At 44.9% G+C, this 27,715-nt stretch overlaps 1 protein-coding gene across 3 annotated transcripts in view; it reads right to left on the bottom strand.

Annotated features, from left to right (window-relative positions):
- EVC2 (EvC ciliary complex subunit 2) overlaps positions 1-27,715 on the bottom strand; it is a 141,034-nt gene that overhangs the window by 76,399 nt on the left and 36,920 nt on the right. For 2 of the 3 annotated variants that reach the window (XM_079920375.1, XM_079920376.1), the window contains exons 8-9: positions 23,651-23,785; positions 20,465-20,604 (exon numbers count right to left, since the gene is read on the bottom strand). In XM_079920375.1, the coding sequence (XP_079776501.1) occupies positions 20,465-20,604; positions 23,651-23,785 (275 nt within the window). The remainder of the gene's footprint in view (positions 1-20,464; positions 20,605-23,650; positions 23,786-27,715) is intronic. The other variant, XM_079920377.1, reaches the window with a different exon arrangement.

Raw genomic sequence — 27,715 nt, 5'->3', positions numbered from 1 at the left:
AAGGACACAATTCAAGCTCTAACAGCAGCCTCCCAAGAATGGAATCCCCTCACTGTCAATGAGATATCCAAGTAGAAATGGGTTGACCATCTGTTGGGTGTACTAGAGACAATGGAATGGAGAAGGACCCCATGGTCCTTGCCCTCTACCTGCCTCTTGTCTATAGAAAAAGTTTAGCCAAAGAATAAAATTAATCAGAGAGGGCTTCCCTGGTGGCACAGTGATTGAGAGTCCGCCTGCCGATGCAGGGGACACGGGTTCGTGCCCCAGTACGGGAAGATCCCACGTGCCGCGGAGTGGCTGGGCCCGTGAGTCATGGCCGCTGAGCCTGCGTGTCCGGAGCCTGTGCTCCACAACGGGAGAGGCCACGACAGTGAGTGGCCCGCGTACCGCAAAAACAAACAAACAAACAAACAAAAATTAATCAGAGAGTGAGAAAATGCAGAAGCAAAGGAAAACAGTCAAACACGACCAAATAACAATAGTTCAGTCATTAAGCAAAGTCAAGGACTTTTAGTTCTTCTTCAAGGGCTATAGATAATATTCTGAGCCATGGCCATATCCTCTGAGCTGCTCTGTAGATACTGAAACCCCCGCCAGGTGGAAGAAGTTAACTACATGGTAATCAGACTGTAGCCATGACATAAGCTGCCACAATTCTGAGAACTAGCCTCAAAGAAATGGGAACAAACTGACCCAGAAACTGAAGATTAACTGTACTTAAAACAATCAAGATGACGCTGATCATCAGACCACTGCATGACCAATTTCCAGATGACTGTCAGAGCTGACTGTGCTGCTTCTGCATGTAGCCCCCTCCCTCCACCTACACACCCCTGAAAATTCCCTTCAAAAGCTCTTGTCCACTGATTATCAGGGGAGAGTTGGCCTTTGGACACGAGTCTGCCTTCTCCCCCAGTTGCTGGCCTCCAAAATAAACGAAACTTTCTTTTCTACCAACCTTGCCTCTCGAGTATTGGCTTTCAAGCAGCGAGTAGCCAACCTAACTTTTGGTAACAAGAATACTTTTTCCCTGGCCAAGAATTTAGACCAGATGGCCTCTAAGATCCTTTGCAGCATCAAAACTCTAAGACTCTATCCTCCCAGGAAAGTAGAAATCACTTTATACTTGATGTTAGCTAACAGATGATCAGCAATTTGTGAAAATGGTTTTCATCCCACATCTATCCTTTCACTAGTTTATAAGGGTGTACTCTTACATAACCAAGAAAAGCTTATTTTCCCACTCATTGATCATACATATAAAATGTGCCCTTTGCTGCTCATTTAACCGTCACCACATCCCAACATATCATGACAACCACCTCCAAGGTGTGCCATCCTGGCAGCCCCTCACGAGCTCAGCCACCACTGTTTCAGGAGGTGAACGAATTTCTGGGCTTTTTATTGTCGCACTTGCACAGAGTTAACGATTTTTCACTTTACGTGCACTGGACACAATCACAGCATTAATCCTATTCTTGTTCACTCGTTCACCAACATTTACTGAGCACTCGGGGTGACTTGTCCACTTCTCGGGACTGGTGCTGATTACAGGGCAGACACGTGCTAAGGGCAAGGAGATAAAGCTTCACGGTGCCCAGCACGGTGTGGAATCATGTATTTTTCCATGTGGTCCTCTGCTGATTGTCTGTCTCCCTCAGTAGACTATAAGCCCCGAGGGCCAGGACCCTGCCTATTGAGCTCACCCTTGCATTTCCAGCCCCTTGCCACCTACTGTAGACTGAACGACTCATGCGTGGGCAGTGGAATAAGGAGTCAGGAGTCACCGAGGAAATGCTGGCCATTTTTGCAAAATCCATGAAACTGAGCCATAGAAAGAAACCATGGGGTTCAGTGGGCAGAATAGAGCCAAGAGCTAAAATGACTGGAAACAGGTGAATCACTTACTGTGAGCCAGGCATCGCCACGCTCAGGTCTGGGTGTGTGGGAGCTCATTAAACCTTCACCATCCCCGTGTTCAGATGAGGACACTGACACACAGGAAGGTTATGGGTTGTGGTCAAGGTCATTAAATGATTAAATGGCGGAGCCAGGAGTGGGGAAGAACCTTGCAACTCAAGCAGTCCTGCGCTAAGCCCAGGCGACCTCCTCTGCTAGCCAGACAAGAAAACACAACTACACCTTCAACGTATGAAAAGTTGTCCAACCTCACACATTATAAGAAAAGTGAAAAATTAGAGCTCCAGGGAGGTGCAATGGTTTCCTATCAGACCGACACAGGTAGAAAGATCAGCTGCCCCTATGACTAGGGTGTGGGAAAGAGAGGATCTCAAACACTGGGGGTGGCAAACGGGTCTGGTCTCTATGGTGGGCAATACCTATTTTTAAAAATACACACTAATGCAGCAACTTGACTTTGAAGAATTCATGCTACAGATGACCTTGCACACGTGCATCAAGACGTCTGTGCCGGACAGGCACCGCAGCACTGTGGGAGGGTGTGGTTAAGATGGTAGGCTCTGGGGGCTTCCCTGGTGGCGCAGTGGTTGAGAGTCCGCCTGCCGATGCAGGGGACACGGGTTCGTGCCCTGGTCCGGGAGGATCCCACATGCCGCGGAGCGGCTGGGCCCGTGAGCCATGGCCGCTGAGCCTGCGTGTCCAGAGCCCGTGCTCCGCAATGGGAGAGGCCACAGCAGTGATAGGCCCGCGTACCGGACGCATGTCCTGACCACACCTCCTACTTGCCTTGTGACCTCTGGAAAGTGACTTAAACTCTCTGGGCTTTAGTTTCCTCATCTGTAAACAGTACTTAGCTCAGAGGCTGCTCTGAAGGGTAAATATGTTAATGTCAATGTCAATAAAAAAACCAGATCAGTGTCTCATTCGTATTAAATTCTCCAAAAATTCAGTTATGATTACTGTTATTGGAATATTATGCAGCCACTTAAAAGAGCAAGGTCGCTGTGTAGGTATAGATCTCCAAGACTGCTGCAAAGTGGGAGAAAAGGGAGCAAAACAGTGGGTAAAGTATGTGATTATTTTGCATTTTAATAAAGGAGTATATGTGTAAATATACATATAGTCATCAATGATCTCCAAAGGGTACATGACATGGGTAATAGACTGCCTTTGCCTCTAGGGATGACAACCAGAGTGCAGGTGATGAGAAGACAATTTGGTTTTTACAGTATGGCCTCTTCTGTCATTCTAGTTCTTGGCCATGTTCATTAGTTACTATTCAAAAAACTGAGTACAGAAACAGAAAAAAAGCAAACATGGGTGTTATCAGAGTCAGGGACTACATGTCCCTGCAGGACAGAATGAATTTCTGGGTCGCTTCTGACAACCTCTCTTCTGGCCGCTCTCTGTGGCTGGTGCCAGACCAATGTGGGTAGTGATGTCAAGATGGTGGCCCAGGCCAGGGCCTCAGAAGTCGGCTAGAAGCACCACCACACCCAGAGCACCCAGCCCTACCTGCCAGCACACACAAACTTCCATGAACTAGTGTCCATCACTGCAGCTGACTGATGGCCTGTGCTGGGGAGGGGCCATGTGCCTTTTCCCCCTGCTTACGGCCCTTCCACGTGGAGAAGATCTGGGAGCGGAAGTGACGGAGGACCGAAGCAGGAATCCCCTGCAGTCAGTTTTAGGGAGAGGCCTGCAGTGGGGCTGGCTATGCTTCCAGATAAAAGCCGCATCCTCCAGCCTAGCTCTTCTAAGCAATAAAAGTGATGGGTGATTTTTCTGGCTGGACTGGACAACATGCCTGATGTATGTCTTATCTCCCAATTGGCTTAGAACTCAAGGCGGTGGGAGATGGGAGCTGTTTACTGACCCCTCAGACACGCCCAACTGTTGAGATGATTCCTGTTATGTCTAAGAAACTCCTAAGAGGATGCACAAACCTTGTGATTTGGAAGGGGTGTTGTGAGGAAGGGGAGATGCTGAGTCAGAGAGCACACCCATCACAGCCTGCAGTTGTTAAATGGACCATTTGTAACTCCTTGGCACACAGCGGAGGGGCTGCAGTGGGGGTGAGGGTGCTAGTCGACGATCATCCCAGCCTGCACCGCGTCTCCCTGCACTGCATTTAGTCGTCTGGGTTGATTCTCCCCGTAGACGGCTGCATGTTGGGTCCTCACTTGGTCTGGCTTCCTCTCCAGCACCTCACCCAGCTCTGCGCCAAGCACTCAGCGGGAGCTCGGTAAACACTTGCCGAAAGAAGGTGTCTGTGGGACACAGAACTTCTCCGACAAACACCTGGCTGCAAAGACGAGTGAGGGTCACCATGGAAACCAGAGTGGCACTGCTGCTGCTCTGCTCAGCAGCGGTCTCATTATGTCCCCATGAAAATCCCCCTCTGGCCGGTCGGGCACTGGTGGGACCGGGGGCAAGGCACAGGTGTGAGGACAGGGCTATTTTCTGCCTCGGTCGGCCTGTGTAGCAAGATGCTTGGCCATTTGATGCTCTAGGTGAACTTGCTCCTTCCAGAAAGCCAGGAACGGCCCAGGCTTGGGTTATTTTCTTAAGAGCCCATTCACTTCCTGACAATGTCTCAATGACCCTTCAACATCCAGTGCAAATTTCACCCACTCATTCATTCACAAGACGATGGCTGATGCTTACCTAGTACCACCAGACTGGTTCCCTCCGAGGGCTCAGGGTCTAATGTGGAAACAGACACACAATCTGGGCATCACAAAACCATGTGGTGAGGGCCTGACGGGGGCCCAGGGGTGGGAGCACGGGTGACTCTTGTTTGTGTCCCACCATATGGCACGGTATCTGACACATACTAGATGCTTAATCAATACACAAAGAAAAAAAAAAATGAAGGAAGAAAAAGGAAAGAAGGAAGGGAGGGGGGAGGGGAGGAGAGGGAAGGGAAAGAGGTATCCTCAAAGTCATTTAGAATTTGGGAAGAAAAGAGGAGGGAGTTATTTACTGGCCTCCTAAAACCCACCACGACCCTACTAGTCTCCAGTGGGACATCCGGCCCCAGGCGACGAGGTGCGATTCTTCAAGGCCATAAGTATTTTCTGAACCCCTGCCACCTGCAAGCTGCCACTTCTATCCCAATCCCACTGAGGGAAGTGGGGAAGCTGTACCATGAGGGGGAAGGCTGCCCCCACCTGGATCAGGACGCTTTTCCCTCCTGGGAAGTCTCCTTTTGCTTATTTTGAGAAGACTCTCCATCAAATGCTTTGTAGACAATGAGGAAGCGCTAGAGGGTACCCAGCCTTGGTGTCCGGAGACTCACATTTGAGCCCTGGACCAACTACTTCTTAATAGAGAGAAGACCGTTTCCAACAGCGCTTGTCTGAAGAGAACCCTCAGGAACATTCCAGAAACAATGCTATAACCCACCTCTTTGAAACCCCCCAACCCACAGACCCCCTCCTCTCACTTCTTCATGAGACCCCTCAAGTCTCCACTCCCTTCCTCATTCTTTTGAGATCTCCTGATCATTTGCTGGAATAATGGCCACCCAAAGATATCAGGTCCTAATCCCTGGAATCTGTAAATGTGGCCTTATTTGAAAAAAGGAACTTTGCAGATGTAAGTGAATAATCACGACTGGGGAGACCATCCTGGATTATCTGGTGAGCCCTCAATCCAATCACGAGTGTCTTCCTAGGAAGAAGCAGAGGGATTGGATACATACAGAAGAGGAGGAGGCCACGTGGGGGAGAGATTGGAGTGATACGGCCACAAGTGAAGGACTGCTGGCTGCCCCCTGATGCTGGAAGAGGCAGGAATGACTCTCCCCAGGAATATCTGCAGGGAATGCAAGCCTTCAACACCTTGACTTCAGCCCGGTGAAACCGACCTTGGACTTCCGGTCTCCAGAACTGTGGGACAATAAGTTTCTGCTGCTTGAAGCCATCGTTTATAGTGCTTTGTTAAAGCAGCCACAGGAGAATACCACACTCCCCTCGTCCCTCTCCTGCTCACCTGGAAAAGCCCTTTCTGTGCAGAGCAGGGGACCAGCCACTGTCCTAGCACTCTCTGAGGCAGGCACAGTTATCCCCATTTTATAGAAAAGGCAACCAGAGTCACACAACGGCCAAGTGGCAGAACTCGGACCCCAACCAGGAGGCCTGGTTTCTCAGCCTGAGTTCCTAAACCCTGGGCTCTACAACCAACCTTCAGCTGTCTCTGCATCCACCCAGAGTGCTTTAAGCATTTCCCTCTCATGGGCCCATGTTCTCCTTAAGCTTCAGCTCCGTTTCTCTGCTCCCCTTCATAGCAAAGCACCTTGAAGGAGCTGCCCATACTTCTTGTCAGCATTCTACTCACTCTGTTCTGGTTTTCTGCCCCTGCCTCTCCCCGAGAGCTGCTCTGATCTTCAATGGTATCCCAGTAGCTGAAAGCAAGACACTTGACTGAACTCCAGGCAATATCAGGCATGGTCAGTCACCTCTTTTTTCTAGGACCCCTTTTCTCTTGACTTTCCAGACCTCCTTGTTCTCCTGGGTTCCTCTTACTTTTCTCACTTCTAAATGCTGGCATTCCTTAGGGGATCGTCCTGGTTCCCTTCCTTCCTTGTCCTCTCCCATAAGTTCCCCCATGAACCCCCATCTCTACCTAGCACCTCCATCCAGACTTTCAGCCAATAACAGACCTACACAGCTGACTGCCCACCTGACACCTCCATCTGGGTGTCTCAAAGGCATCTTTCAGTCACCATGTCCAAAACTGACTTCCAATCTTTTCCTCAAAATGCAATCCTGCCCTCTCCTTCCTCATCTTAGGAAATAGCACCACATTCTCCCTGTTTGTCAGCCTGAAACTTCGGCATCATGCTTGATGGCCCTTTCTCCCTCAAACCCCATTCTCAATCCATCATCAGGTCCTGCTGAGTCTCCCTCATCATTCCTCAGTTCCACGAGTATATATAGAACCTGTAGGATGGACTTTGGACAGACCTACATCCTAGGGGTTCTAGTTTGAGTAGCCTTGCACCTTCTAATCTTTGCCATCAAATTAACCAACAGTGATTGTAAAAAGCATCATATGGTTGGTACATAAAAAACTACTCAATGCCGGCAGACCTTGTTTTATTGGGCTCTGCTTTACTGAACTTCACAGCTACAGTATTTTTTACAAATTGAAGGTTTGTGGCAACCCTGTGCTGAGCAAGTCTATCGGTGCTATTTTTCTAACATCGTTTGCTCACTTCCTGTCTCTGTGTCGCATTTTGGCACTCTCACAATATGTCCGATTTTTTCATCATTATTATGTTTGTTAAGGTAACCTGTGATCAGTGATCTCTGATGATACTATTGTAATTGTTTTGGGGCGCCACGAACGGCGCCCATACAAGATGGCAAACTTAACCAATACCGTGTGTGTTCTGACTGCTCCACAGACTAGCCATTCCCTCATCTCTCTCTCCCTCTCTTCGGTCCTCCTTATTCCCTGAGACACAACAATATTGAAATGAGGCCAATTAATATCCTGTAACAGGGAAGAGCCAATTTTGACTCCACATTGGATGCTTTTCTTTGACTTTAGCCTTTGCTTTTTGTTGCTTTTGTTATTATAATCATACATAATGGCCTGCTTCAGGGAACCCTACCCACCTGTGGATGGCTGCAACAAAGAAGAAATTAACACATCCCCTCCCCCCTCCCCTAGGCTGGCCATTCCAGGAGATGTTTTGCAAGACTGATGGCCCTTTTTACTTTACTTCCTCTCCACCTCTCCCTCTCTATTCTGCCCTTTTACTTTACCTCCCTCTCTGATTCTATAAAAGAAACTGGCATCCAGACCCCTACGAAATGGTTTTTTGGGGGACCCTAGTCCACCATCATCTCGGTCTGCCGGTTTTCCGAATAAAGTCATGCTCCTTGCCTCAACACCTCGTCTCCAATTTATTGACCTGTTGTACAGCGAGCAGAGCGAGCTTGGACTCCGTAACAGCCCCACAATGGCCTCTAAGGGTTCAAGTGAAAAGAAGTTACACATCTCTCACTTTAAATCAAAAGCATTTTTTGGCAATAAAGTATTTTTAAATTAAGGTATGTGCATTGTTTTCTTAGACATAATGCTATTGTACATTTAATAGACTACAGTATAATGTGAACATAACTTTTACACGCACTGGGAAACCAAAAAATTCATGGAACTCGCTTTACTGCGGTGGCCTGGAACAGAACCTGCAGTATCTCCCAGGTATGCCTAGACACAGGTTTAAAGGCCTCAGTTTTACAAATACTCTGAACACCCACTTGGTACTGATGCCAAAAGCTCAGCCTCTCAGCACAGGTGTCGAATCAAGTCTTGGAAACAGAGTTTTGGGTCAAGTAGAAAAGAATAGCTTTATTGTTTTGCCAGGCAAAGGGGAACACTGCAGGTCCCTGACTTGAAAACTATGTGTCCCAACCCAGGAGGATTTGCAGGTCCCTGACCTTGAAAACTATGTGTCCCAACCCAGGAGGATTTGATGGGGAGTTTTATAGCAACGGTTCAAGGGTGGGGTTGCTGATAAGGTTAGGATGTATGCTTGGCCTGCACCTCTAATCTGGTCTCAGGTAATCTTCTCGATGAGCTTCTCTGGTTCCTTTAATGTAGCCTCAGGTGGTCCTTCTCCTATGAAGAACGTGGACATCTTAAAGAGCTTAAAGGCACTGCTATGTGTATCCCTTGAGTTGGAACCAGGACCCTGCCCCAAGGCTGCACTACTGTTTCTTGGCTGCCCCTCCCTTGTCTTCGCATCCCTTCCCTTTGTGGATTAGCAACTGTTTGAATCTGCCCTTTGGAACTCAGGGAAGGTCATGGAGGTTAGAGTCAAGAAATGGGACATAAAGACTTCTGTGCCAGGAGCCCCACAGGGTCTTGCTCGATTTCAGTACAAAACATGATTCTGAGGCAGTTTAGAAGGTAATGTCCGTAGCATCGAAAGATAACAGTAAGCTTCCTTTTAATAACAAAGGAAATAAACGCAGACCTGGACTTACTAGCTACTCCTATTTTTCTTTGCCTCTCTAGAAAAACCTAAGCTCAGTCTTTAAAAAGCTGTTCTGTCAATAGAACGGTGGATTTGAAAGCACTCAGGCCTGGACAAAATCTATCACCACTTGTGTGACCTCAGGCAAAACCAATAAACCTTCCCGAACGTCAGCTTCCTTTGTTAGAGTTGCTATGAGGATGAAGTAAGGGCATGGGTGTGAGATGCTTGGTGGTGGTCAGAGCCAGAGCAAGGCTGGAGCTAAAACCCTGTGGGCACACTATGCTTCCAGAAGCTTCCAGGACCAGCAAGTCGTGGTCATTTCCTCCTTTCTCCTGTCCCAGCATGACTGGGGCTGAGCCACCTCCATTATAACCATTGCTGGGGAGCCTGATAAATATCAAAGGAAATATTCCTTCCTCAAATGCTCTGTGTAGGAGGCAGCCTATGAATAAACAATGTAAAAGATAAACAACCAAGCAAACCAAGGAAATGCTCTTTGTCAAAAATAAATCAGCAATATAGGGCAAAGTTATGGCTCTGATGGGTCTCGGAAATGAGGTGGCAATCAAATCACAGGCCTATTTAGAATCCCAGCTAAACCTCAGGTAAGAATTACAAATGGGATAAATGATTTGCTGCAGAAAAACTCTATTTTTAGTGGGGAGACTATCACAGATTCCCATGCATATTAATCCCCTGACATTCTGAGTGACATTTTTCTTTCTGGGAGTTTCTACGCCTGACATAAATCAAGATGGAAAGATTAAAAGTAATTGGCAATGTTACGATTTTTAAAATAATCACCAGGTCCCAAAATGAGCGTCCAATCACAGTGCTTTAAACAGACCTGGCATGCAGTAAATATTGAGTGTCAGGATGGGGAGGGAGGGCAGAGAGATGGGAGAGGAAGCGAGGAGAAAATTTAGTTCTCTAGGTGAGGATTTTCAGGTCATGCTTGATAATCAATGTTAAACACTCCTCAGACAAAATAAGATCAGTTCCCAAGGAGAAATAAATATAAAAGTCCAGAGCTACTAAGTAATTTACAAGAATAAAATCTTGGTGAGCCCCAATATCCTTATTGCATTCACACACCAGGATCAGCAAATTGCAGCAGCTGAGAATAATCTCATAAAATATAGGGGTAAAGGAAGACTTTATCCCTATATTTAGTGTTAGCTTTTCATAGGCTAACACGTCTTGAATCTAAAACAAAACCGGGATGATCAATACTTTCCTATTTTATAGTACTAATGACACCGAGCAAGATCCTATGGTGCTCCTGGGCAAAAAGCCTTTCTGTGTCCCCCATTTCTTGATCACAGGAAATAGGTTTCATTCAGCCTCTATGACCTTCCCTGAGTACCAAAGGGCAGGTTCAAACAGATGTTAATTAGGGAAAGGAGAGGATACTAGACAAGGGAGGAACAGTCAAGAAATAGTGCAGCCTCGGGGCAGGGTGCTGGTTCCCCCTCAAGGGATACACATAACAGTTCTGCAGATACTGAGACCCCCACCAGGTAGGAGAAATTAACTGTGTGCTACCCACAAGCCCGTAGACCCCAGGCCGGTTGGAACCAGAAGGTTGGTGATGCTGACTCCCGCTTACCTCACCCCCAACCAATCAGAAGAATGTCCACGAGCTGATCACGCCCTGTTTGAACTATTACTATAAAACTTCTCTCTACCCGCTCCAGGTTGGCACACACAGTTTTTTTGTTTTGTTTTGTTTTTAAATTTTTATTTATTTATTTATTTTTTTGCGGTACGCGGGCCTCTCACTGTTGGCCTCTCCCGTTGTGGAGCACAGGCTCCGGATGCGCAGGCTCAGCGGCCATGGCTCACGGGCCGAGCCGCTCCGCGGCATGTGGGATCTTCCCAGACCGGGGCACGAACCCGTGTCCCCTGCATCGGCAGGCGGACTCTCAACCACTGCACCACCAGGGAAGCCCGGCACACACAGTTCTGAGGGCAATATCCCACTGTGGCCCCCTTTGCCTGGCAAAGAAATAAAGCTATTCTTTTCTACTTCACCCAAAACTCTGTCTCCAAGATTTAATTCGGTGTCAGCGTACAAAAACTGGATTTGGCTTCATTAATTAGGTCAGAAGGTGACAGAGTCTGATCTACTCGCAAAATGAAACATCTAAGTGCTGATCACACAAACCAAATCATTTCACTCTACTCATTTTCAAGTTTTGGAAGAAAACAGACTTTTAGTTACAAAATACATTGATAATCACCTGCTCGTACCACTTAATATAATTAGAGATATTTACGAATCACCGCCATAACCACCCCCCTTCTCCCCACTGCCTGTCCTCCCTCCGCTCTCTCAGACAGTGTGGAGGATTTTAATTTGTCGCCCTTGGCATTCTGATGAGGGAATTCAGCTAAAATGAAGGCTCACAACTGAATGGCTGCACAACCATGACACCCAGCAATGGATTAACAGGCCCAATTCCCAGCTGGGTGCCAGGTCAGCCCAGCACTCACGAAGCTGATGGCCTGGCCCTGCACCGAGGCACTCACTCAGCTGGGAAGGAACTGCCTTTCAAGCAGGAGGAAAGCCCCTCTCTGCTTAGAATACCCTCAGCCCACAAAGTGCTGGGAGTCAGACGCAACAGAGTTCTCCTCTCGGGCCGATAAGCGGTCCCTCTGAAGACGAGGAGGCCACACTCTCTGTTTCTGACTCTATCTTGGGTCCATGTCTATTCACCATCAGGTTCCATGGAGAGAGGATCACACAGATGCTCAGTTTTGCCTCTGAGCTTGTAACAGAGCAGGACCCTATGGGGCCTTCCTGGGACAGACCCCTCCCCCATATCCTCTGCTGTAGCTCCTCTCCGAAGGACCTAGATAACAGTATCGGATGCACATTTCTTGAGCTGTTTTACAGATGCTAAAACGCCTACCAAATGGAAGAAATAAACCACTTGAGCATGTAGCCCACCCCCCCCCCCACCCCCTGGACCTACTGGTGCCTGAGGACTGATAACGTTAACTCTTGTGACTCCACCCTGTTACCTCACCATCAACCAATCAGAGAACAGTGCAGGAGCTGATCACATACCCTGGGACACTCCTGTCTCACCTGGCCTTTAAAAATGCCTTGCTGATGGACTCAGTGCCCTGTGGTTACCTAAGGGGGAAGGAAATCTAAATAAGAATGGATATATATATATATATATATGTATAACTGATTCACATTGCTGTACAGCAGAAACTAATACAACATTGTGAAGCAACTATACTCCAATAAAAATTTTTTTAAAATGCTTTGCTGAAAACTATTATATATAGAATGGATGAACAACAAGGTCCTACTGTATAGCACAGGGAACTATATTCAGTATCTAGCGATAAACCATAATGAAAAAGAATATGGAAAAGAATGTATTTATGTATAACTGAATCACTCTGATGTACAGTAGAAATTAACACAACACTGTAAATCAACTATATTTCAATAAAATAAAAGTTAAAGAATTCTTTGATGAAACCTACCCGGGAGTTCGGGGTTTTAAGCTCCAGCTGCCCTGAACTCCTTGCTTGGCGCCCTGCAATCAAGCTGTACTTTCCTTCACCACAAGCGGGTGTCAGCAGATTGGCTTTACTGCACACAGGGGAGTGGACCCCAGTTTGGTTCGGTGACAAGCTCTTCCATTTTCGGTTCTATCTGTAATGTTCTTGAGAAAGACTCAAGAAAGTGCTGATCATCTTGAACATTTCTCTTCAGCATCTGCTAATCTCCCTTGAACTGAGATCCAGGCTTAGAGGTAACATCGCAGTGAAAACTCTACCATCATGTATCTTTCATATCAGTACACTTCACAGTATCCCAGAGCAGTAGGTTATGGTTTCTCCAGATGAAAGATGAGGAAACTGAGGCTCAGGGAATATTTGTAAAGTATCATGTGCTCAATATTAAATTCTGAGAGCTCGAGACCTGTTCTGTCACCTACTAGATGTGTGACTATGGATAAACCTCTTTACTTAGCCATGCATCAGATTCTCCAACTATCAACTACTAAAAATAAGATGCCCTAAACAGCATCAGGATGAGGACCAAATTAACTAAGGCCTGGGAGAGAGACTGTACATGTTTATACACTACCCAAATATGAGTTATTATACAAGAATATAAGGCATTATAACTTATCAGTATGGTAATGACTCAAAATTCATAGAAATTACTCCCCAGTGGAAAATGGGCAGATGAAGCTATGCCTCTTGACTCTAGACTCAGAAAAAGGTTGCTGTACATGGAATCCAGTTTGAAGAGTTCCCACATGGTCCCAGTATTAATAATCAGCAGTCAATAATCAACAAGAAAGCAAAGAAAGCATAAATAAAAAGCGGATAAAACCAAATGAGAACCCAATCTCTTCAGATGGTATATTTGGCATACATAGATCTTCCAAAGACCTCTGCCCCAGATTCAGCATCTAACTACTGTCCTGAAAGTGAGCCCCTCTCCTTCCTCCAATCTCCTGGACACTTCTGCAGCCTCTGGATCTACTGAGCAGCTGGAACTGTTGGGTGGTCCCCCCCGCCTCAAACACAAATACATAAATAAACTAACAAACAAAACCCAGAACCCTGGGGAGTCATCCAAAAATGTTCCCTCCCCTTCAATGTCCAAACTGCACCCACCCTGTGCATACACACACAGTAAGGTAACAACGAGTTACCCGGTTCTGTAGGCTCTTCTCACTTGACCCTCTCCTCCTCAAGTCTACCATTCCCACCCGACATCACACCTCAACATCTCCCGCAAAGTCTCCCTCACTCTCCCCTCTAAGCCATTTGCCATCTGCATTCAGAGTAGTCTTTTAAAACAAAATCTACCCGTGTTAATAAACCATTGCCTGGGTCTCCAATGCCTACTCTGGAGCCCTGACATCCAGAGATCTCTGTGACCCAGCTCCTCTTCTCCATCCTAAGCCATCACTTAAGCAAGTAAACCAAGGCCACATGGGGATACAGCCCAGATTTAAACCTGACCTAACTCCAGGGACCATGGTCTTAACCAATGCACTCAATAGTCCTATTGCTCTATGCTATTTTGAGCCTTGTCTGTTTCCACACCAATCTCCCTCCTAGGCTGCCACTGATAACAGGGACTGTATCTGGTTCATTGTGGAGAGTATGAGTTACACAAAGAAGGATTCTGTTCCTATTAACAGTGGTCTAGGTAATTTTGACAAACTATCCCACTGAAAACAGTTAGAAAAGTTGGACAAAAACAAAATCTGTTTGAAAGCATCTGAGAGCTAACAAGGCAGTGAGTAAATATGAGGCTAAGATCTAGGAGAATAAGGAAGCTCAGAGATGGCAGTCCCATATTTGGGGTCACTGTGTTCCTAAGAGCATCTTGTGGTTCTAGAAGAGGCAGCCCAGGGGCTGAAAAGCTGAGCAGAATTTCTGATGATGAAAACTGGAGTCCAAAGACTGCAGAGGAGATGTCACCATGATAAAATCCCTTGGCCTTTTGTTTAGTATTCATACCTTAGTAGTAAAGGACACCTGAAACAGATCAGCCCTTGGAGGAAATGAAGCCCAGCTTCGAATGAACTCAATTTCTGATGAGATTGAGGTAATCCATAATAAAACCCTTAGTTGCCTGGAGGAAGATAACATCATCCTAGTCCTCAAACTGTCTTCTCCATTTTCATTTACAATGTCTGGCACACAATGAAAACTACCTAGGCATACAAGGAGACAGGAAGATAGGATCATAAACTAAGAGGAACAAGAGGTAATAGACACAGGACAGGGGTAAAGATAATGAAGTTTTCAGACAGAGACTTAATAAGTATACTTAATATTCTTCAGGAAATAAAAGATAAGACTGAGAATTTTAGCAACAACTGAAAAAAGGGAACATATAAAGAAGTCACCTGCCAATTATCTGTGAAGTGAAAGAAGGAAAGGCCAAATTGATGAAACTTACTGAGCTACAGTCAGCCAGCAGACTGTGTCCATTGCCTGGCCAGGAGAAATTGTGGTCAGTGCAGCACCCTGATTAAGGGCATGTACCCTGGAGCCACAGCAAGTGGGTTTGAAACCTGCCCCTCTCATTTACTAGTGTGTGCCCTAGGGCAAGCTTTTTAACCTTAAGTCCTCACCTGTAAGATGGTAAAAACATCAATGCCTGCTTCCTAGGGTTGTTGAGAGGATTATACATATTTGCAAAGTTCTTAGAACCATGTCTGGTTCTACGTTCTATTACTCATACATAGAACATTATAAGTATTTGTTAAATAAATAAAAATAAATGGGTGGACTGGAGGACATCAGCATCATGGTGGAGTGAGACACTCTCTTTGTCTCCCCTTCAATCAGTAACCAGTAAGGCACCCACAATGCAACAAAGGTGCCTCTGCCCGACAGGATGCCAGAGAATTCCACATATTTGTACATCTAAAGGTGAGCAGACTGGAACACACAGAGGGGGCAGAACTGGGGGAACAGCAGGACTGGTGCCTGCAGTCCTGGCCCCCCAAGCCATGGCAGATGAACCCACAGCCCCCGAGATCCCAGTAGCAGCAGGGGGAAGAAGCACACAAGACTGACATCCTGGCCGCAGCAGCGCCCATGGCCATAGGTAAGTGGGCAGCAGTGGCAGTGGGGTCTGGGACCCCATCCCTCCAGCCACTGAGGCACCCATGACTCTGACCCCTCAACCCCCTAGCCCCCAGCAGCAGAGCTCATGAACTGTGCAACACTGGACAAGGCAGAGGTGCCTGTGTGAATCCAGCTCCCCTCTACTACCCCTTGTGGTGGCAGAGCCTGCAACTCAAGGATTCCCAGACGCGGCAGAAAAGCCTTTCCTCCTGGTGCCCCAGGTAGCAATGCCAGTGACCGTGGCAACAGCAAGGCACCAACAAACCCGGAGACACAAGAAATGATAAGGAAGACATGGAGCCACACCTCTGACAGAGGCAGTGGAGGATGAAAAGTGCCAACTCTCAGATCTAACTAGAGGCAGCTCAGAACCAAGCACAAAGGTGTTTGCTACTTCAGATGCACTGGCAGGGGAACAACTCATCAAGCACCATGAAGAACCACAGTAACACTGCACCACAAAAAGAAAATGACAATCTCCAGAAACCAAACTTAAAGTCACGGAATACTGGGATCTAACATATAAAGAATTCAAAATAGCTGTCATGAAGAAACTCAGTGAGCTACAAGAAAACTCAGAAAAGCAGCTCAATGGGCTGAGAAATAAAATGAATGAATAGAAGGAATGCCTTACCAAAGAAATTGAAACTCAAAACAAGAATCAAACAGAAATTCTAGAGCTGAAGAACTCATAAACAAGGTAAATAATGCATTAGAATGTTTTGGAAATAGAGCAGCCCATATGGAGGAGAGAATTAGTGAGCTCAAAAATAGAAATCTAGAAAGATACAAGTAGAAGAGGAAAGAGAAATCAGATGTTAAAAAACAGGGAAATTCTATGAGAGCTATTCAACTCATTTAGGAAGGGTAACATTAAGGTAATGAGTATTCCAGGGAAGAGAGGGAGAAAAGAACAGAGAGTTTATTTAAAGAAATGATAACTGAGAATTCACAAAGTTGGGAAAGGAACTGGATAAACAAGTCTGTGAAGCTAAGAGAACACCTAATTACTTCGAGGCAAAAAGACCCTCTCCAAGACACACTACACTAAAATTGTCAAAAGTCAATGACAAGGAAAGAATTTTAAAGGCAGCCAGAGAAAAAGGTTCCTACAAAGGAATCACCATTAGGCTATCACCAGATTTCTCCACAGAAGCTTTATGGGCCAGGAGGGAGCAGAATGACATTCTCAAAATACTGAAAGATAAAAACTGTCACCCAATAATATTCTATCCAGCAAAGTTATCATTCATATATGAAGGAGAAATAAAGGTTTTCCCAGACAACAACAGCGGAGGGAGTTCATCACCACTAGACCTGTCTTACAAGAAATGTTGAAAGCAGCCCTTTGTTCAGAAACAAAAAGGCAAAGTACCCCAAAGTTTGAGTAAGGTGATAAATAGAATCAGAAAATTGTTACTCTTTCCCAGAATAGGTTTTACAATATTTTGTCATAGCATAAAGGTTAAAGGAGGGGGAAAAAGCAGAAAAAATGATAACTACTTCAGTTTGGTAACTCACAACATAAAAATGGATAATTTGAGAAAACAAAAAGGGGAAGAGGAAAAAGGTGGAACCCATAGAGTTGAACGAAGATAAGATGCCATCAGCATAAAAAGGACTATTTTATCTATGAAAAGTATTACACAAACCACAAAACATAAATCTAGGGCAGAGACATGAAACATAAAAAGAGGAAACTGAGAAAAACATCACAGAAAACCACCAAATCAAAATGGCAGACAGAAACATAGGGGGAAAGAAAACAGTGGAGAGACAGAGCAACCAGAAACAAAAGGTAAAATGGCAGTACTAAGTCCTCATCTATCAATAATAACCTTAAATGTAAATGGACTGAATTCACCCATCAAAAGACATGGGGTGGTTGGATGGATTAAAAAACAAAACCCAACTACATGCTACCTCCAGGAGGCCCATCTCAGCTCTAAAGAAAAACACATGTTCAAAGTGAAGGGATGGAAGATGATACTTCAAGCAAATGACAGCCAAAAAAGGGGGTGTAGCCATACTCATATCAGACAAAATAGACTTCAAGCCCAAAAGGTAACAAGAGACAAAAATGAACAGTATATAATTATAAAGGGGAAAATTCACTAAGAAGACATAACAGTTATTAATGTATATGCACCTAACATAGGAGCACCAAAATATATAAAACAATTATTAACAGACCTAAAGGGAGAAATTATTTCACACAGTATTGGAAGTCCTAGACAGAATAATTAGGGAAGAAAAAAACTAAAGTTATCCAAATTGGAAAGAAAGAAGTAAAGCTGTCACTATTTGCAGATGACCTAATTTTATACATAGAAAACCCTAAAGACTCCACCAAAACAACTAAAAGAAATAATAAACAAACACATAAAATTGCAGGGTACAAAATCAACATACAAAAATCTGTTGCATTTCTATATGCTAACAATGAGCTACCAGAAAGAGAAATTAAGAAAAAAAGTCCCATTTACAATCACAGCAAAAAATATAAAATAACTAAGAATAAATTTAACCAAAGAAGTGAAAATATGTACACTGAAACTTATAAAACACTGTTGAAAGAAACTGAAGGAGGCACAAAGAAATGGAAAGATATTCCATGCTAGTGGATTGGAAGAATGACATTGTTAAAGCATCCATATTACCTAAAGTAATCTACAGATTCAATGCAATCTCTATCAAAATCTCAAGGACATTTTTCACAGAAATAGAACAAAAATTCTAAAATTTATGTGGAACCACAAAAGACCCTGAATAGCCAAAGCAATCCTGAGAAAAAAGAACAAAGCTGGAGGTATCACACGCCCTGATTTCAAACTATATTACAAAGCCATAGTAATCAAAATGGTGTGGTACTGGCACAAAAACAGATATATAGATCAATGGAACAGAATTGAGAGCCCAGAAGTAAACCCATGCATATATGGACAATTAATTTACAACAAAGGAGCAAAGAACATACAATGGATAAAGGACAGTCTCTTCAATAAATGGTGTTGGGAAAGCTGGACAACCACATGCAAAAAAAAAAGTGAAACTAGATCACTATCTCATATCATACACCAAAGTCAATTCAAAATGGATTGAAAACTTAAATGTAAAACCTGAAACCATAAAACTCCTAGAAGAAAACATAGGTGGTATGCTCTTGGTCATGGGTCTTAACAATATCTTTCCAGATATGTCTCCTCAGGCAAAGGAATCTAAAGCAAAAATAAACAAATGGAACTACATCAAACTAAAAAGATTCTGCACAGCAAAGGAAACGAAACTATCAGCAAAACTGAAAAACAACCTACCGGATGGAAGATATTTGTAAACAATATATCTGATAAGTAGTAATACCCAAAATATATAAAGAACAGATACAACTCAACAACAAAACAACCCAATTGAAAAATGGGTGGAGCTGAATAGACATTTTTTCAAAGAAGACATACAGATGGCCAACAGGCACATGAAAACAATAGCATGAATTATTAGGGAAATGCAAATTAAAACCACAATGCGATATCACCTCACACCTGTTGGAATGACTATTATCAAAAAGGCAAGAAATAACAAGTGTTGGTGGGAATGTAAATTGGTGCAGCCGTTATGGAAAACAGTATCGAGATTCCTCAAAAAAAATAAGAACAGAACCACTATCCAGCTATCCCACTTCTGGGTATTTATCCAAAGAATATGAAAACATTAATTTGAAAAAAATACATTCACTCCTATGCTCACTGCATCACTACAATTGCCAAAATATGGACGCAACCTAAGTGCCCATTAACAGATGAATGGATAAAGATGTGATATGTGTATGGAATATTACTCAGCCATAAAAAGACGAAATCTTGCCATTTGCAACAACATAGATGGACCTTGAGGGTATTATGTAAGTGAAATAAGTCAGGTGGAGAAAGAAAATATCATATGATTTCAGTCATATGTGGAATATAGAAAATAAACAAAAACACAAAATAAATGAACAAAATCAAACACGTATATACAGAGATCAGAATAGTGGTTACCACAGAGGAATGGTGGGGGAGGGCAAAATGGGTAAAGGGGATCAACTGTATGGTGATGGATGAAGACTAAATTTTTGGTGGTGAACATACTGCAGGGTATACAGAAGTAGAAATATTTAATGTTGTACACGTGAAATATATAATGTTATAAACCAACATTACCTCAATAAGTAATAAAATAAAATAAAGATACTCAGGTCCTGTCCTTAAAAGTAAATTATAGATAGATAAATAGACAAAAATTTAAAATAAAATAAAAAATAAAAAGAACTGAATTCAGTTTAGCCAACAATCACATCACCTGGTCTGGCCTCTCTCTCAAGGTGTTACTTCCTCTCCTTCAATACACTACTCAATACTCCAATCAACACATCAATCATACTGAGCTCCTTACACTTCATCAAATGTACATATCTTGGTCACTTCCTATCTTGGCATCTGTCCTGTCTTTCCTCTGCCTGAAAAGCCTCTCCTCCCTTCATCTACTTGAAAAACTTCTGCCCGTGCTTCAAAAATTAGTTAAAATATCTCTTCCTCTGGGAAGCATCTCCATGGCCTGCTCAGAGGTAATTACTTTTTCTCCTGGGCTCAGCTAGCCCCGATCTTAGCATGGTACTCATCAAACTTTTATGGTCACTTCTGTTTCTGTGTTTGTCTTCCCACTAGGTCAGACTGCCTCACAGCTCAACCTATGTCTTATCTCTTTTCTCAAATACCAAGCATAGTGTTCAGGGCATGGCAGTTGTTCGATTATGACTACTGAATTAATGATTAAGAGGATGAATTAATGAATGAAACACACTCAGTGTTTGCTCTCATGCTGCTATAGGTAAAAGATTCATCATATCCATGGAAGTATAATGTGACTTAGAATTCTTACTCTTCTAAGGCTTGAAGCATGCTCCCGGGGTCCTCTGAAGACAGAATGTCTATCATTTGGTCATTTAGCACGAGATCTTCATTCATACCATCAGCTGAGGTGAACTGGGAGCGCTCCAGCTTGCTCTCGTGATGCTGAACCTTCAGAAGAATTTCAGAAACCACAATTGAGTAGGCCTTGTGAACGTCACAAGCTGGAAAAGTCATGAGGGTAGGTGGGGATCTGCAGTCAGAGAACCTAGCTGGCCCCACCCACTTGTGAGCTGGTAAGACTCAGGCAAGACATTGCACGTCCTTGAGCCTCATTTTCTCATCAAAGAAGTGGGATAATAATTCTGGTAGCCCTGCACAGGCTTGTTGTGTGGATAAAGCAGAGCAATGGATGGAAAGACCTTTATAACTATAAAGATGTAATAAAAATACTTCACCATCATCATCACCACCATCATCATCACCATCCCCATCATCATCATCACCATTATCACCATCATCATCACCATCCCCATCGTCATCATCACCATTATCACCAACAGCATCACCATCCCCATCATCATCATCACCATTATCACCAACATCATCACCATCCCCATCATCATCACCATCCCCATCATCATCATCACCATTATCACCAACATCATCACCACCCCCATCATCATCATCACCATTATCACCAATATCATCACCATCATCATCACCACCATCATCATCACCATCATCACCATTATCACCAACATCATCACCATCACCATCATCATCACCATCCCCATCATCATCATCACCATTATCACCAACATCATCACCATCACCATCATCATCACCACCATCATCATCACCATCATCACCATTATCACCAACATCATCACCATCACCATCATCATCACCATCATGCAGAGGAAAATTACAGTTGGCAGATGGACGTCAACATCATGGATCTGGCTGGTTTCTAATCAGACTATAGAGTTGTCACATGGAAGTGACATCAGAGATAATTAAGCTCACCCTCCGATTGGGTAGATGATATATCTGTTTTGCTCACTATCATCATTATTTCTGCAGAAATGCATGATAATTATAACCAACATTTAAGAATTCCTGTCCCTGTGCCTGTATGTGTCATACCATGAAACCGTCACACCAAGTCAGTGTTGATGCCCCCACTTTACGTATATGGAACTGCAGCTCAGAGAGATGAAATGACATTATCTGAGTTCACACAGCTCATAAAGAGCCTGCTTGGTTTTTGACCCAAAGTCTATCTAACTCTAAAGGCTGCCTTCTGTTTACAGCATGTTGTCTCCTTGGTTACTACCACGATGGAAAAAAATTTTTTTAATGTGAAGAGAGATCGTTTTGTGATGTCGGGAAAAAAAAATTCTATAAGAGGCTTCAGATCTTAAGTCAAATTCACACTGTGCTTTCCTCCTGCGGTTGTAACAATCAGCCTTTAATCTCCAAGAAATGAATCCTGCTCCTTCATCGAAGTAGCAGGATGAGTTCTGTTCTGTGATTGATAACAGCTTTGGGAGAGTAAGTGGAATGTCTTTTTTGGAGAGTAAGTGGAATGTCTTTTTAGATGGGCCATTTTTCTTTTCCTCACTTCTGCCTGCCAAGGAGACTGTGGGCTGACCTCACTTTGAAATAACAACTCTCTTCTCCAGGAAGCAGAAACAAAATGAACAATGGCACAGGACTGCCAGCCTCCAGAGAGGGCGGCAAGGTGGTCCTCGGAAGCCAGGTCCAGCCTACACTCGGCCACGTGAAGCAGGTTGTTGAGCTTCACGGGCCTCAGTTTCCTCACTGTACGGTGAGGGAGAAAGATGATCGATGTTCCTTCCAAGCTGCTGGACCTCTGGGTGACAGAGTCACAGCAGCTGCAGCCTCCATGGCCCTGAAGGAACAAACAACCTACCAGGGTGCTCAGTCCCAGCAGTGCCTTCTCACCCTAGGACTGTGCCCTGCTTTCCTTCCTCTGTCTGCCCATCCTCTGGCTGGGGGCTCATTCATTCCTTCACACGTTTACTGAGTGCCTTCTAAGCGCCAGGCTCTGTACAAGGCAATGGGGATTACAGCAGCCAGCATCCATGCTTCATCCGTGTCCCCTCGCCCTTGCCGCTCAGTGCCTTTTAGCCCAAGATCCACCGGCCAACACCTATGCTGCTTCCTCCCCTGAAGGCTCCTGCTGGCTTTCAGAGCCTATGCCAGGGAAATAACGTTACCCTTTGTCCTGGCCCCCTCACCCCCTTGTCGTCAACCAATGACCAATGGGATTTGATGGCTAAATACCCTGGCTCCTTCTCCCCTCAGGCTTTATCCTGGGTGGGATAAAGCCCCAGGTGCCCACAGTGGAAGCTTGACTGACTGCCTTCCCTTCCCGCCTCACTTCCCCACCTCCTACCATTACTTCCTGGCATCACTTCCCATATAAACTGTTTGCATTTGGGTCCTAGTCTCAGGATGTGCTTCTGTGGGAACCCAGGCCAAGACAGGAAAACAGAGATTGAGGAGTTCACAGGTGGGGATAAATGCTGGGTGGGGTCCAAAAGCTAGTGCAGTAACCCAGAGAGAGAGTCCCCAACTCAGCCAGGAAGTGGCCAGGGATGACTTCCAAGGAGAGGCAAGGCCCGAGATGAGTCTTAAAGGATGCGTCAGAGCTCTGCTCATTGAAGAGCGGAGAGAGGATTATAAAAGCATCCAGGTGAGTGTGGAGAGCTCAGCAGTCATTGGGTAGAGCCGGAAGTTGAGGTGTGAAGCTGGACCACAGGGGACTTTCTTTATAAGCCATGCTAAGGCATCCGGGCTTCACCCTGAGGTCAAACAAAGTAAGTCTTCAAAGACTTTTCAGAGGGAAGTGTACACCAGGACCTGAGTCAGGGTGTGGCATGAGTGCACAGCTGGCCATACAGGTGGGCGCTCAGTTATTCAGTCAGACTGCAGGGGTTCCCAATCCTGGTCGTTTGTTAGAATCATCCAGGGAGCTTTTAAAAACCACTAATGATTGGGCATGGCTCCCGGGACAAAGCAGTCAGAGTCTGTGCAGGAGGGCCTGGGAATGAGCATGCCTCACGGTTCCCTGGGGGTCCCGACATCGATACAGAGTTGAGACTGACTGAACTGAAGGATCAACTTCAACCTCACATCTACCACCAACCAACTACCCTCCAGGGAGAGGATGCACGTGAACTCCCACCTGATGTCTGGTAAGCATGCTTCCCTTCAGACACTGATATCGAACCATGAAGAAAAGCACAGCCCAGGTCAGCACCAGGGAGAGGATGAAGGCCACGAAGAACCCTGCTGCGTGGAGGCCGTGGTTTGGTAGAACCTATGGGGATAAGAGAGAGAGATTTGTTTGTGGCCACACTTTACATTTTTCAAGTCAAGTTACAACTGCGTTAAAGCAGAACAAGCGCAGAGTTAGTGAAACCGACCTGGGTTTAGACCGAGCTCTGCCACCTATTAGCTGGCTGCCTTGAGACCATCGCTGGACCTCTCCGGGCCCAAGTTAAACGGGGCAAGCACTTCAAGGAGCTGAGCATGGAGGCCTGCACACAGTAGGACCAACCACCCCAAGCCTGGCACATCACAGGTGCTCAGGAATGTTAAATTCTCAAATCAAATATGTAACAAACCTAAGGCAGCACTAAGGATCTGTGAAATGTTTTGAGTCGGGCAGAAGTTTGCAGAGGGCAGAGGAAGAATCCAGGGTGCCCTCAACTTCCCTCAAAGCTGTCCGCTCTCCCCGCCCTGGGAACACGTCCCATTAGGGGTGCAGCCCACTCTGGACTTCAGGATCACCCTGGAGGATGCACGTGGCTGGGGAGGCATCACACAGCCGGAGGCAGACCAGCTGCCAGGCAATCCAGTAAATGACCCGCCAGGGGGAGCTCGAGAGTTCACGTGAGCTTCACTTAATGTGCTCAGCGTACTTCTCCCTCCTCAAAGGCTTCCTCCGGGCTCCAGTCAGCGACATCCTGGGACCACTGTGAGTCCACTGATGGGCCAGAAGGGGCTGGCACCAAATAACAACTGTGAGAAGCAGTAAGTTCTAGACACCCCACATTCCTCCCCTCCCTCCACCATTTCTTTGGGATCTAGAACGTGATGCCAAAGACAGCAGCAGCTGCTGCTGCACTCAGCATGGGGCAGGCTTGGGGCTAAGGCTGTGCTCCTACGTCGGAGCTCACATCAGAATCACCCGCAGGGTCTGTGCAAACAAATTGCTGGGCCCCTCCCTCGGGGATTCTGAGTCACTAGACCTGGGGCAGGAACCGAGAAGAGGCATTTCTAGCAAGCTCCCAGGGGAAGCTCCCACCCTTTGAGAAGCCCTAGGCTAAGGGTTTCACAAGAATTAACTTCTTGAATTCTCCCAAAGACACTCTGAGCAAAATAAAAACAGCTCTGGTTTCAAATCCTACAGGCCTGGGGCATCCCTGGTGGCGCAGTGGATAGGAATCTGCCTGCCAATGCAGGGGACACAGGTTCGAGCCCCAGTCCGGGAAGATCCCACATGCCGCGGAGCAACTAAGCCCGTGCGCCACAACTACTGAGCCTGCGCTCTAGAGCCCGCGAGCCACAACGACTGCGCCCACGTGCCACAACTACTCTAGCCAGCAGCCTAGAGCCCGTGCTCTGCAACAAGACAGAAGCCACCGCAGCGAGAAACCCGCACACTGCAACCAAGAGTAGCCTCCGCTCGCTGCAACTAGAGAAAGCCCACGTGCAGCAATGAAGACCCAACACAGCCAAAAAAAAAAAAAAAAAAAAATCCTACAGGCCTGAATTACAATGCCTCCTCTATCGAAACAGCTCTATACTTTGGGCAAGTGACTTGACCTCTGGAAACCTCAGTTCTCTCATCTGTAACATGGGGATAAAAATACCTCACAGCATGAAGATTAAACAAAATAATAATGTAGAGGAGTTTGGTGTAAAGTCTGGCTTATCTATTTAGTCGACAAATAGGTACTGGGTGTCCCCTGTGTACCAGGCAATATGCTAGAAACTAAGAAGATGCTGATGCGTTCTCCCCTCGTGTGATTACACTCTTCCCGTGGACACTGACCGGGGCTGACCCAGCCTACTTGCTTCTCAAGATAAGGGCCTGTAACAGCACAGAGAGTGCAGTTTGGGCTCTAGACTCAGACCCCTGGGTGTGGGACCCATCTCTGCTGCTTACTGGCCGTGTGGCATTGGGGCAAGTAACTTCATCTCTCCTTGCCTTTGCTCTTCCCTTGTAAGACAGAGACAAGAGCCTTCCAAAGGTTGTACTGAGGATTAAACATGAGACATGAACAGAGTCCAATGAAGTCACTAGAAGAGGGCCTAACCCATGGCACTCACTGACTAAATGTAAGTGATTCTGGCCCTGCCTTCCTTTGTGGGTTGGGTGACCCAAGGCCACTCCACTGGTACAGAAAGGGAGATGCTACGTGGTGACCGTTACCCAGTCATTTCTTCAGAACGTGACCTCGAAAACAGGCCTGGACTAAAAGAGACTAAGATTTTTATGATACTTCCATCCTTTGGAGTGCTCTCACCAAAATGTCTATACTCAAAAATGAAAGGGAAAAAATGTCTGTGTCCATAACAAGGGGCTTTAAAATGTTCACCCCTTTAACCTAGTGATTTCATATCCAGGATTCACTCCTCAGGAGATAATACAAAAATAGGCATAAAAGCTTATACACAGGTTGGTTTGATCCAGAAATATGCATGAAGATTTATTTATATATAAGGCTGCTTTTAAGAACATCATATAAAATAACACAAATGGGACGTATCCTAAATGCTGCACAACACAAAGAAGGGTTAAATATTTTAAGCTTCTATGAGTTATTCTATCCATAACGGCCAATCATGCAGTCATTTTACAAGTTTTGAGAAGCAGAATAATGCATGCCTGCTAGGGGAAAAAAAGGTGTTTAACAGAAACCAAGGGTTTAAAAAGAGAAGCAAATATCCTGTGTGTCCTTCTGCATCCTCTTCTAACCCCACTTCCCAGAGGCAACTATCTTAAAGAGATACTGGTTTCAGTTTCTATGGTTTAGTGAACCAGAATGGTTAGTTAACTTAAATACTCTAAAAATTATGCAGACATCTTTATTCCTTGATGTGTCAACATTACTTATGAATTCCTGCTACGACAGATGTGGATTTTAGCTGACGAATTTTTACCCCCAAATTTTGAAGGATTGTTACCTACAAATAACCCTCCCTACACTTTCTCCCAATTTCAATGGTTATATTCAGTTAGCTACCTTTGTCTAACTTTAAAAAAATGAAACAGTTTGTATATCTTCTTTGGAGAAATGCCTATTCAAGTCTCTTACCAATTTTTTAATCTGGTTGTTTGGTTATTATTGTTATTGAATTGTAGGACATTAGGGACTGAATGTTTGTGTGTATTCCCAAAATTCATATGTTGAAATTCTAACCGCCCTTGTGATGGTATTAGGAGATGGGGCCTTTGGGAGGTAAATGGTGTCCTTATAAAGAGACAAATGGACCAGAGCTCTTTCTGCTCTCTGCCAAAGGCGGATTCAATGAGAAGATGGCCATCTACAAACCAGGAAATGGGTTCTCAGCAGATACCATATCTACTGGCGTATCTACTTTGACCTTGGACTTCCCAGCCTAAAGAACTGTGAGAAATAAATGTGGGTTGTATAAGCCATTCAGTCTATGACACTTTGTTATAGTGGCCCAGACTAAGACATAGGATTTCTTTATGTGGTATAGATATTAACCTTTTATCATATAAATGATTTGCAAATATTTCCCCCCATTCTGTGAGCTGCCCTTCACTCTGTTGATTGTGTCCTTTGGTGCACAAAAGTTGTTAATTTTGATGTAGTCCAATTTATCTGTTTTTTTTTTCTTTTGTTACCTGTGCTCTTGGGTCATATCCAATAAATCACTGCCAAATGCAATGTTATGAAGCTTTCCCACATGTTTGCTTCTAAGAGCTTTATAGTTTTAGGTCTTACATTTAAGTCTTTGATTAAAATTAACAAAATTAACAAAAATTAATGAGTTAATTTTTGTACATGGTATAAGGTAGGGGTCCAACTTTATTTTGGACCCCAACTTTATTTTGGATATCCAGTTTCCCCAACATCATTTACTGAAATGACTATCCTTTCCCCACAGAATAGTCTTGGCACTCTTGTTGAAAATCATTTTATTATAGATGTGAGGGTTTTTTTTTTCCTGGGCTCTCTATTCTTTTCATTGGTCTTTATGTCTGTCTTCA

This window comes from Stenella coeruleoalba (genome assembly GCF_951394435.1).
Source record: "Stenella coeruleoalba genome assembly, chromosome: 4".
NCBI lineage: Eukaryota > Metazoa > Chordata > Mammalia > Artiodactyla > Delphinidae > Stenella > Stenella coeruleoalba.
The sequence above is the reverse complement of the archived record's forward strand: the minus strand, read 5'-3'. Positions and strand labels throughout refer to the sequence as shown.